The 13,004-nt window shown below is 44.8% G+C and overlaps 1 protein-coding gene across 6 annotated transcripts in view; it reads left to right on the top strand.

Moving 5' to 3' along the window:
* Positions 1–13,004, top strand: part of CPNE4 (copine 4) — a 255,178-nt gene that overhangs the window by 179,999 nt on the left and 62,175 nt on the right. For all 6 annotated transcript variants that reach the window (XM_083468249.1, XM_083468250.1, XM_083468247.1 and 3 more), the window contains 2 exons: positions 2,924–2,998; positions 12,328–12,411. In XM_083468249.1, coding sequence (XP_083324375.1) covers positions 2,924–2,998; positions 12,328–12,411 — 159 coding nt within the window. The remainder of the gene's footprint in view (positions 1–2,923; positions 2,999–12,327; positions 12,412–13,004) is intronic.

Raw genomic sequence — 13,004 nt, 5'->3', positions numbered from 1 at the left:
AATTTATATTGACAGTATTTGTAACCTAGTTAAATGTCTCTCATGGACCTGAAACCCATCAAACAAATGAGATCAGCGTGAATCATCCGGTCAGTGAGCCTGGAAGAGTAATTTTGTCTAGATTATAAGGAGCAGTCAAATGTTCACTGACTTGTCTAAAACAAATAAGTAAACAGAAACACTTGGGGGTGTGAGAGAATTTCAGCAAATATGGAAATGGGAGTAGAAGTTGCCAGTGTGGCTAGTGATACCTGACAGCCTAGCCCTCCATGAATTTGTCTAATCCTTTTAAAAGCCATCCAATTTGATAGGTGTGGCGATCACACAGGGTCCCCAGACGTTTCACCGTCTATTGAGCCCCGTGCCACCACTTTATTTCTCGCTGCCACCACCCAGGCCCTACCTGGTACAATACTGAGTCCAGTCAGGGTTAAATTGGAACATAAACTTCTGTTTGTTTATTGCAGTTTAACAAGCGTGTGGTTTCATAAACGGTATCGGTCAATTACAATCATGGGCTGCCTATCCAGACCTATAACTTCTGCCACCTGCTCTCACTCACTAAACCACCTCTCAGATATTTGCTTGTCTTCCTAGCTCCTAACTGTTCCTGACTCAGCTTATTTCGCTACACTAACTCAACCTACCCACAGACTCTATCCCAGTTCACTCCCACTCCAACCAACCACCCAACTCCCAACGAACTCCCCTCTTCGCCCCTCCCAGAGCTGGTTTTATAGTCCCTCTGACTCCACCCCCTTGGGTTCTGATTGGGTAAGTTGTTTAACTATTTCACCTCCAGCACTCTCATATGTTAATGTCACAGTAGGTACCACTCCTTCTTGTGGGAGCAGATACCATAGTTTACCTCTGCAGTGTGTGGAAAATTGACTCAGTTTGTCTACACTGAATCTTCCGTAGTATTATGAGAAAGGAAGAAAAATTTCTCCGGATCCCCTTTCTCTACACTAGGCCTGGGTGATGTATCAGTACATCGCCCAGGACCGGTTTGAGGGCCAGAGTGCCATGGCAACTTCACTCAGTGGCATATCATGGGTGAAGGCCCCATCGTGCTCTGGCCCTCAAACCAAGGGGGAAATGAGGCACCGGAGCCAGTGCAGCTCGTTTCTCCCTCAGCGTGCTGGGTGCTGTCAGTGGACAGACTCCAGCCACTGCCTGGCATGTGGAGGAACGAGCTCCATCAGCCCTGGTCCTGCAAGGCATCAGGGTGAAATCACCATTGCTCCTGCTGAGGCCCAATGCAGCTTGTTCCTTCCTCTGCTTTTCAACATTGCAATGTATTGCGAAGTTTGGCTGGTGATACATCACAGTGTTGAAAAGCTGATTATCGCCCAGCTCTACAACACAACACATTTTTTTTTATATGCAGCTATACACAGGGGGATAGGGACGTGGGTGGCGCTGTGGGTAAAACCTCAGTGCCTAGGACTTGCCAATCGTATGGTCGGCGGTCCGAATCCCCGTGGCGGGGTGAGCTCCTGTCGTTCGGTCCCAGCTCCTGCCCACCTAGCAGTTCGAAAGCACCCTTAAGTGCAAGTAGATAAATAGGTACCGCTTTATAGCAGGAAGGTAAACGGCATTTCTGTGTGCTGTGCTGGTGCTGGCTCGCCAGAGCAGCTTAGTCACACTGGCCACGTGACCCGGAAGTGTCTTCGGACAGCGCTGGCTCCCGGCCTCTTAAGTGAGATGAGCGCACAACCCTAGAGTTGGACACGACTGGTCCGTACGGGCAGGGGTACCTTTACCTTTATACACATGGGAGGGACGCGGGTGGCGCTGTGGGTTAAACCACAGAGCCTAGGACTTGCTGATCAGAAGGTCGGCGGTTCGAATCCCCACGACGGGGTGAGCTCCTGTTGCTCGGTCCCTGCTCCTGCCAACCTAGCAGTTCAAAAGCACGTCAAAGTGCAAGTAGATAAATAGGTACCGCTCTGGCGGGAAGGTAAACAGCGTTTCCGTGCACTGCTCTGGTTCGCCAGAAGCGACTTAGTCATATTGGCCACATGACCCAGAAGCTGTACACCAGCTCCCTCGGCCAATAAAGTGAGATGAGCGGTGCAACCCCAGAGTCGGTCACGACTGGACCTAATGGTCAGGGGTCCCTTTACCTTTACCTTATACACAGTGGTGAGGGGGATCAGTCTCAATTTCACTGAAACATTTTTATTTTAAAAAAGTTTCAAGTTGTGTACATGAGTGTGAGAGAGAGTGGGATCACACTTTAACATTGTCTCCCTCTCGGGATAGTGCTTGTAATGATATTGCTTAGTTATGTGTAAGTCTGTATTCTCCACACCACGAAGCCCTTATTGCTAGGATAACAGATTTATTATTCAGCGTGATTCTGTCAGAATGGACAAAATAGACTTTTGCCCCATCCTCTCAGCTCATTGTCTGGTGAGCAGTGGTGCCCTTGTTTGGTTGGCATCTGTCTGTCTTGAGAGACAGTGGAGTGGGTCCCCAGGGCTGAATTAATGGTGCCCAGAAATGGGATATCCCGGCTTTAAATTATATTGGCATTTGTGCCTCATTTCATTCATTTTTAAAATTTCTGTACCGCCCCTCATCCGCGAATCACAGGGCAGTTTACAATATAAAATCACAAAAATGCATGGTAACAAAAGCAAAAACCACCACTCCTCACACACAGCTTAAGAGGACATAGATGGCTTAATTAACCAAAGGCCTGGGAGAAGCTGGACTTTTTTTCCTGGCGCCTAAAGATATTTAACAAAGGCATCAGGCGAGCTTCCTTGTCACATTTGTCACATTTCTGCAGCATCACAGGGCTTACTACATAAGTAAAATCTTCATGAAGGCACATTAGGAAATGGCACTGTTCCAAATTTAATTCCACCCCCACCCCTCCTCCATTTAAACGTATCTGTGATTTTTCACCTAGGTGATTGCTGAAGAATTATCTGGTAACGATGACTATGTTGAGCTTTCCTTCAGTGCACGGAAATTGGATGACAAGGTAAGCCAGCAGTTTGATGTTAACCTGACCGAAAGACAGCATAAGAATGCAGACAAATGAGTTTTACTCAGACATCCCCTGCTGCAGCTATTTTTGGAATGCTGATGTTATTAAACATATCAGAGATTTCAAATCAATGCTCATAATAAGGCTTTCTTCAAGTTGCATAGTAATTAGATTAAAAAAAGAGAATCCCAATGGAATGTAATTAAGACCAAGACAATTCAATTATGCTGAGACCTCATGTATTTAAAATGCCGCCAATCACATCAGTTGGCTTTTTTTTACAAGCCATCAAAGACATAACATTGCAGATTGATGCCTTAAATTATAAATTTAGGGACTCCGTGGAATAGTTTTGAGTCTGGGCTGTTGTTTTTCTGGAAGGTTTTCCTAGCTGCGCATATCAGGCAACAGGGAATTTAATTCCCTTTGTGTGTGTTTGGCACAACTTTTTTGCTCATTTAACCAAACAGTCCTTATTCTATGGAAAAACTTTATTCTCCATTTTTCTGTACTGTAATGTCTGCACAGCGCTAGCAAAATTCTCATTGTTATGAGTGGTGGAGGCGTTGCAGAGATCGTAGGGGGAGGCAGGACACAATGCTCTTAACATGCGCACACACACAATAGTTTCCAATAAGTGTGGAGTGAGCCACCAGGGATCAGAGGGGGTGAAAGACAGCAATGTTTCCAGGTGCACATAGGAGTGGACTGTAGCCATTCATGCATGTGGGGAAAAGGCAAGGGGAACATTTGATGGGACCACTGGTTTGGTAGTTGAACAATCCCAATGACCACAACCTTTGAAAATAACCCTGCTTCTACCAACACCACCTTGGTTGTTCCTTGGTCATGCTTGTGTGCAGCTAAGATTGTTGGCAGCTGGGTTTGACCTACACAGATCACTCTTTTCGCTCCAGTTACGCTAATAGATCATACAAGCACAATAACTGAGAATTCCTCATTTAACTTAATGGGAAGTATCCCCTCTATAATTATGAGTTCTCATATAGCAGCTGGGGGGCAGGGGCAGTAATGACCTGTGGCCCTCCAGATATTGTTAGACAACAAGACCCATCAGTCTCAGGCAGCATGGTCAGAAATGATGGGGGATCTAGTCCAGCTGCACCTGGCGAGTAGCAGGTCCCCTCTTCCCATTTTGGATGAAGAGCAGCTGTTGGGGTGCCGGCTGCAGGGCCTCCCCCACCCCCACACTGAGTGGTAGATTTGGGAACCACTTTTTAAAACAAATCCCATAATGCTGAGGAGTGATGCTGCATTGTGAATACTCTGAGACATTTAAATGTCTGCCACTGCCACCACTAGTGAGATATGGAGGGTGACTGCCATGTTGTTGTTGTCGTTTAGTCGTGTCTGACTCTTTGTGACCCCATGGACCAGAGCACACCAGGCACTCCAGTCTTCCACTGCCTCCCGCAGTTTGGTCAGACTCATGTTTGTGGCCTCAAGAACACTGTCCAACCATCTCGTCCTCTGTCGCCCCCTTCTCCTTGTGCCCTCCATCTTTCCCAACATCGGGGTCTTTTCCAGGGAGTCTTCTCTTCTCATGAGGTGGCCAAAGTATTGGAGCCTCAGCTTCAGGATCTGTCCTTCCAGTGAGCACTCAGGGCTGATTTCCTTAAGAATGGAGTACCCTCTCAATCCTGGTACCAGCCTGGAGGTCTGTGCACAGGGTTGACTCCATTGCTGAGGCTCGTATCCTTCAACCTATGAACTGCTCCTGCCTCTGTGCACCTGCTTATTGTACTGAGACCATTCATTTTAAGTCAGTGGAACTATATTATCTTGAGGTTCAGCTGTAAATGCTTAAACACTGTTCCTTGCAGTCAAAGATTGCAGGCAATCAGGAAAGTAAAACCATGCGGGGAGCGGTGGAAGAAGGTCTGTTCACCTGGGGGAGATTATGACTATGAACAGCATTAGCCTGCAAAGACTGCATATGATTAGTAGTAGCAAATCTAATTAAAACTGCCAGAAATATTTAGGTGGGCAGAGTGTAATGATTTTGTAATTTGACTAAAGTGCAAAGGTTAATAGCATCCTTAAGTTAGGGATCTTTAATCATTCTAACCATCCAGGAACTTTGGTTTTGCCTCTCCTCTGAAAGGTGAATCGTGCTTCATTGGGGAGAGAACTACTAGTTCTCAATCTCCTTTGAAAACCTGCCCATTATATTTAACTCCTTGGCAGGGAGTTTGAGAGGCTAAATTTAAGCGTTTTCACACACACACGCATGCGAAGCCACACAGCACAAGATTATAGCAGGCTTGTTAGCTGTAGTTTGTGTTCTGTTGGTCATGCCAAAAATATATTTTTTTGAAAAGCACCCCCCAAATTACAAAAGAGCAGGTGCACCCATAGCTGATTTTCCTTTGTTTCCAAAAGTGTACTCTATAATCTGGCGAAAACAATGGCCTTGCAGGCAGAGTTAACATTATAGCTGTTAAGGTCATTCAGAAGATTTGATCCCAAGTATGTATCAAAAGCAGAGAGACAGGAGTTCCACAGCCTTACAAGGAACATCAAAACAGAGGAGAATATGCACCAGTGGTGGTGTTTTTTTAGAAGACTGTGCTAATGTGTTCGGCAGATGAACTCTCTCCATCAGTTGAATAAAAGCCAATCCACCCATTCTGCATAATCATGCGGTACAGCTCTCTCAAGATTGTATCAGTGGAGAACGTTTGTGAATGCTTACCTGCTTACCACCCTGGAGAAGAACCTTCACTGCATTTAGGAAAATGGATAGGCTAGAACAGACATCTCTCTAATTCTGATGTTCAAGCCGTGAATGCCATTGCTTTCGCAGCCAAAACAGCACTACTATCTCACAAGGGGTAGATAGCAGCAGGATTGGGGGAGCCCCATAATTTGCAGGAGATACAATCTTTAGGAACCTTTGTGCACCAAGGTGGAAACCCAAACGCACATCCCAATGAGAACTGAGTTCACTCAGTGGTTGCTGTATGTTGCAGGTGGGTGGGGGTGAAATGGAAAGCCAGATACAGTGGTACCTCAGGTTATGAACGTAATTCATTCTGGAGGTCCTTTCTTAACCCGAAACCGTTCTTAACCTGAGGCGCGCTTTTGCTAGTGGGGCCTCCTGCTGCCGGCGCGCAATTTCCGTTCTCATCCTGGGGCAAATTTCATAACCTGAGGTACTACTTCTGGGTTAGTGGAGTTTGTAACCCGAAGCGTTTGTAACCCGAGGTGTTTGTAACCCGAGGTACCGCTGTACAAGAGAGAATGTCACAGAATGCTTCACGCTGCCTTATCTTGCTGCAGCTCTCACTTGTTTCACACAGGGAAGATTTTTTACAAGCATTTAAATGTAAATTTAAATCCCCAGAGTGATGCACCCTCATGATTATTATGGCTATGTAAAAGGATTCTTTGTTAAAATAAGACTATTACGTGATAATTCAGGATCAGGGCAGATTAATCTTGAGTAACATAGGCTTACCTGTCTTCATAGGCCTTGGTTGGCATTGTAGATATCTGACTGAAAATGGGTTTCTTTTAGGGGAAGAGAAAGCTCTAGGAGAAATAAGGTGGTGGGGGTTCTCCTCACTCTACCCAGTAATTGCAGCTTCCTTTTGGGGTGCTGTTCTGCACCCCAAAAGAAGGGATGAGCAAGAGAAAGAGAGAGAAAAGAAAAGCCTTGTGTACCTTTGTGTCAGAACAAAGAGCTTGAGAGAGGGCTTATCCACACTTCCCTTTTGCCTCACCCTTTCCATGCACAGGTCCACACTTACATAAAAACTCTGTGTCCAGGTATGTCTGTGTGTTGTTGTTGTTTTCATCCTGGAGTTTCCCCCGCGAAACGCTGCTCTTTGGCGTTCAATCGGAGCAAATGTCAGTTCATGTTTTTCATAGGTTACTTGTTCCCATTGAGTTTTAAAGAGAGTGTTTTTGTGGGGAATCCTCTGGAGCAAAAGAAAAGGTGGCTGGGGGACGGGCCTGGGTCACTGAGCTCCAAAGCGTGGAGCATGCCTGCAAAGAGCAAACATAGGCGCTCATCATCCCAAGCAGCTGCTGCGGTTCAAATGCCCCGACTGTGTGCCATCATCACCATTTTCATCATTTTTAATTTGTATACCGCCTTTCTGTCTTACAATACTCAAGGCTGAAGAAACAAAAAAGTGTACATCTTATAACAATCTAATGCAATACAAAAATGTGATAATAAAACATAACTTTAAAATAGGCAACCTCCATCAAAAACGTATCATTCAACAATCATTAGAATAGTATAAAGTAATAATATAGACATATAAAAGTTAAACAGAAATCCACTCAACAGTTACAATAATATCTAAACTATAAGCAATAAAACAACGGCAAGCCACAGTACATAATACAATACAATACAATACAATACAATACAATACAATACAATACAATACAATACAATACACATTGAGAAGCAGAGGGTAGAGCAAGGCAGGTGGAAGGAGGCCTTGCCTGATGGAGTCTCTCCCCTCATGCTGATGCCCATTTTGGCCCTCCCACCTGCCTGATCCTTCAGCTGCAGGTTTACCTGATGGTAGTGATTGGCCTGAGAAGCCACCCACCATTTTAAATTTACCATGATGCCCTGGGTGGCACTATGTCAGAGCAGTATGAGCAATTTTAAATGGCAGGGAACTCAAAGTTGTTCGTCGTTGATCCTGGTGCTTCTGCTACCCACTGCCAGTAAGCCCTGCTGGTGTCAATCGGATTCGCCAGGATGGAATTTGCCAGGAGTCCCCTCAAACCTAGAGGTGGCCCTCTATGTGTCCATCTCCCTGGATGGAAATACAGTTGACTCACAACTTGTGCGGGAATTACATTCTGGAGATTGCGTGTAAAGTCAAAATTGTCTATTGTCGGAACAAGCCTAGCGCCAACACTGGTATGACCACCTGCAACTTTCTGAAGCTGCTGTGCAGAGAGAGCCTGCCACAAGGTGGAGAACATAAAAGCCTTGCCGAGGAAGGTCTCGCGCAAGTTTAGGGAGGCTCTTGCAAGATCTTGTGGTGGTGACTGGGAGCGGCCGCCGAGACTATATAACACCAGTCTTGAAAGACCTACATTGGCTTCCAGTACGTTTCCGAGCACAATTCAAAGTGTTGGTGCTGACCTTTCAGGCCCTAAACGGCCTCGGTCCAGTATACCTGAAGGAGCGTCTCCACCCTCATCGTTCTACCCGGACACTGAGGTCCAGCACTGAGGGCCTTCTGGCAGTTCCCTCACTGTGAGAAGCCAAGTTACAGGGAACCAGGCAGAGGGCCTTCTCGGTAGTGGCACCCGCCCTGTGGAATGCCCTCCCACCAGATGTCAAAGAGAACAACAACTACCAGGCTTTTAGAAGACATCTGAAGGCAGCCCTGTTTAGGGAAGCTTTTAATGTTTGATGTATTATAGTATTTTAATATTCTTTTGGAAGCCGCCCAGAGTGGCTGGGAAAGCCCAGCCAGATGGGCAGGGTATAAATAAATTATTATTATTATTATTATTATTATTATTATTATTATTATTATTATTATCTTGGACAGCCACGCAAGGTCTCGCAAAAGCCTCTCAGCCCCGAGCAAGCAACTCTGAGAACTTAAGAGCTCTTTCCGTGCAGGGAAAATCTGACGGAGAAAGAGCTTTAAATCTCTCCACCTTGAGTGTGCTTAATTTGTGCAGTTTTGAGTGGCCCGCCGCCAAACGTGTAAAGCTGCGATCGTACAAGTTAAAGGTGCACAAGTTGTGAGTTGACTGTATGTCAAAATTAGCAGGATGGCAGCAAAAGTGGCAACAGATAAATAAGTAGTTTTCCACGGTGGTTTGTAGCTGTACACAATAAACTACATAGGAATAAGGACTACATGTTTTAATTTAATGTAATTTAATGAAACTTCTATCCCATCTTTGCTCCTTTGAGCTTAAGGCTTACATTGTTCTGTTCTTCCCTATTTTATCCTTACAGCAGCCTTGTGAGGTAGGTTAGGCTGAGAGAAAAAGGCAGGCCCAGGGTCACCCAGTGAGTTTCATGGTGGAGCAAGGATTTGAACCATTTTCTCCCAGGTTCTAGTCCAACACTCTAACCACTACACCATACTGTGTACTTTGCAGTTATTTTGTACCTAGTACCTAATTCTGCCTTTATGCAGTACGACAGAGTAAACACTTTTCTCTCAAGCTCGCTTGAATGGACATCAAACAATACTTTCAATGCCAAATTAAAATCCACGATAAACCTATGATAAAATATTTGCATGCCTATCTTCCCAGAGAATTGTATATGTTTGCCATATACACATACGTATGTTGTTATTGACAGAGTTATAAAAATATTGTGAAACTACAATGCTGTTAAACCTTTTATTTCTATAAAGAGGTCTCCTGCTGTGGCACAACAAAATGAAATTGAACATGCTATTAGGCCCATTTTACCATCTTAATAAACATTTTGGAAATATCATTAACTCTGAATGGAGATCTGCTGAATCAGAGCAAGCAGAAAAATATTTCCTTAAGCAAGAGTTATTCTGGATTGTTACCAGGCAATAATAGTATCAGAAGCTGTGTTTATAACATTACTTTATAAATAATTAGTGTTTGCATTATGCATTTAAAGAGCTTTTATGAAACAATGTATCCTAGTTTCCTCTCCTCTCCCTTGGCAGAGTCTAATTATTAAAGATGAGTGTGTAATTCAAATTGCCCAGGGTGAGCCCTCTTATTTTCTGTTATTTAAATTTTGGTCCAGTACATCGGCTTATCATATCGTATATCAACATTCCCCACCAGGCTAAACATATTTTGTTTTCCCACTACACTAGAGTCTTGCCTTTTAAGGGGAGGGAGGGGGAAAGGAGAATGAGCTTTAATTAGTTTGGGATCAAATTCATAAATACGTTCTACAGAAAATGTAACTGGACTTCCTTGCAGCTGAAGTGGAAGGACTCAGCTCAGTAGCAGAGCATGTGTCTTGTATGCAGAAAGTCCCAGGTTCCATCCTCAAAATCTCTCGTTAGGACTGGAAAATACTGGGACCATGCTGGGATAGATGGACCAAATAGTCTGATTCAGGATAAGGCAGCTTCCTGTGATCTTAAGTTAATTTGTTTCTATGGTGGCAGCATACTATTCACAAATTGTAGCATTGCACAAGGTGCCATTGAAATTTGAGAGCCCAAAGTCTGCTACCGTGCAAGGCCAAAACTTGATGCCCCCCACCGAGCCCAAAGCTGCCTTCCCAAAGCTGGGTAAGCAAGGCGCTGGGCTTTGAGAAGGAGGTGTAAGGGCTCTGGAAGAGTCCTAGAGCCCTTCTGTCTCCTTCCTAAAGCTGCCAAAAGCTAACTAGGCTTTGGGAAGGAGGTGGGGAACTCTAGGACCCTGCCAGAGCCCTCACACTTCCTTCTCAAAGCAAGGGCTTACTAGGCTTTGGGAAGGAGGCGGGAAGGTACCCCCTTGGCTCAGCATCTGGGGGGGGCGGAACCAGTCATGTTTCCCTAAATCCATCTTCTGCAACTCTCATTGGCCCCACCCAGCAATCCTGGGAGATGTACTCCAAAGTGTCTGGGGTGTACTAGGTTGGCAGAGCCCGCCATATGGGTTGAATCCAGATTTAGTCATAAAGTTCCATAGATTTCAATGGGTCTACTCTAACAATGACTTGAGTCTGAATCCAGCCCTATGGGTGAAGCAGCCTTCATAGTGGAAATCAATATACAAGCAGGCAATTCTTTTGGACTAAAAGGCCAGAGTTAAACAATATCGAGTCTCAACGAACCTGAAAATAGTGCTACAAATCTTGCTGCAATTTATAGTCACGGGAAACCTGACAAGAAGGGACAGATTGAGAGCCACCCTATGGTTGAAGGAGCAGGTGTTCTCCTCTTCCCCACACACATAATGTTGCCTTTGGTGTGGGCATTCCATATGGATGTGCCATTGTGCAGGTGTCAAATTCACATGAATCCTCGCCTTTGGAAGCAGAAGAATTTCACAAATCTGGTATTTGTATGACTGAACGTTCTATGATGCTTTCTGGAACTGAAAAACAGCAAGGTGGGAGGTTACTCTGTTCAGAAGCAGGATTCTGGCTATATGTGAGGAAGAAGAAGAAGAGTTTGGATTTGATATCCAGCTTTATCACTACCCGAAGGAGTCTCAAAGCGGCCAACAATCTCCTTTTCCCTTCCTCCCCCACAACAAACACTCTGTGAGGTGAGTGGGGCTGAGAGACTTCAGAGAAGTGTGACTAGCCCAAGGTCACCCAGCAGCTGCATGTGGAGGAGCAGAGACGTGAACCCAGTTCACCAGATTACGAGTCTATCGCTCTTAACCACTACACCACACTGGCTCTCAAGGAAGATTTAGCAACTGAAAAATAACTGGATGCAGCCTTCAAATAAAGGGTTGATCGCAAAGTAGGACATATTGCCACACTACCATCCTAGTGACTTGACTCTCACCTCCTAGAGAGGCACATCTAGAACCCTTTCTGATAGAGGCCTTTGTCCTATTGGATTGCTATCCACCGTAAGTCAAAATCAGGGCCACCCGGAAGAGAGCAGGCCTATTTACTCCTCTGAGTAAATTAAAGAGAAACAGGTCACATCCACACCATACATTAAAAGCACTATTTTACCACTTTAACAGTCATGAATCCCGGGGTTGGTGGTGCTGAGAATTACTAGGAGACCTCTCTTCCCCTCACAGAGCTTCAATTCCCAAAGAGTTCCCTAGGAAGAAGAATTGATAAAGCACTCCTCAAACTATAGCTCTGCTACAGTTCTTTCCTAACAACTCTCAGCACTCTTAGCAAAGTACAGTTCCCATTATCCTTTGGGGGAAGCCATGACAGTTAAAGTTGTATCATGGGGCTTCTAAATGCATGGTACAGATTTGGCCACAGTGTGGTCATGTTTTCTACTGGAAAGAGTTGTGTCCTCTGTTCCAAGGTCTGTCAGAGGATAGTCCTGTATTTGAAGGCATCCTATGTTTGAAAAGCAACCTAGTTGAAGGCTGCATTCAAGATAACATACCAGACCAAGGGAGAGCAGGGGCCTGGAAGTTTCCCCACTATGGTGAGATGCAATGTGCTTCTATTTAAATTATAGGAATTATTTCTAATCATACAGGTGTGCGCATAAACAAGCATATGCAAATTTTATGCAACTCTTCCTCTTCTTTTGGTGATATATTTTGGTAATGTCACTCTCCAATGGAATGAACTTTCATTTTCCTTCAGGAGGGGGAGCAGAGAGATTGTGTGGATAAAATCAAATAAGCCTGGAAGAATAACGATCTATATGTTTCGATTTCAGGATTTCTTCAGCAAATCCGATCCATTTCTGGAAATTTTCCGGATGAATGATGATGCCACTCAGCAGCTCGTCCACAGGACTGAGGTGAGAAATGAGCCCGTTTTGAAATCAGCTGGGCACAGCTGTCTGTGGCAAGGAAAAGAGGGCTCTTTTTGTTTTTACTTACATTGAACTTTATAGGACGTTCAAAAGCAACCCTCTTTTACTTTGTTTTGCATTATTGTGGCCCCCCCTCCCTTGGTAGGCTTATAATTTTGTTGTTGTGGGGGAGATTTAGGGTCTTTTGAAATAATATAAACTACTAGACCAGGGGTCAGCAAACTTTTTCAGCAGGGGGCCAGTCCACTGTCCCTCAGACCTTGTGGGGGGCCGTACTATATTTTGGAAAAAAATATATATGAACAAATTCCACCAATAACCCAGAGATGCATTTTAAATAAAAGCACAGATTCTATTCATGTAAAAAACACCAGGCAGGCCACACAAATAACCCAGAGATGCATTTTAAATAAAGGGACACATTCTACACATGTAAAAACATGCTGATTCCCGGACAGTCCGCGGGCCGGATTTAGAAGGCGATTGGGCCGGATCCGGGCCCCGGGCCTTAGGTTGCCTACCCATGTGCTAGACTTTTAGTGCTTTACCAGTGTCTTGTGTGCTGGGGCTGCCCTTCG

This window comes from Podarcis liolepis (assembly GCF_965112155.1).
Source record: "Podarcis liolepis genome assembly, chromosome: 12".
NCBI lineage: Eukaryota > Metazoa > Chordata > Lepidosauria > Squamata > Lacertidae > Podarcis > Podarcis liolepis.
The sequence above is the reverse complement of the archived record's forward strand: the minus strand, read 5'-3'. Positions and strand labels throughout refer to the sequence as shown.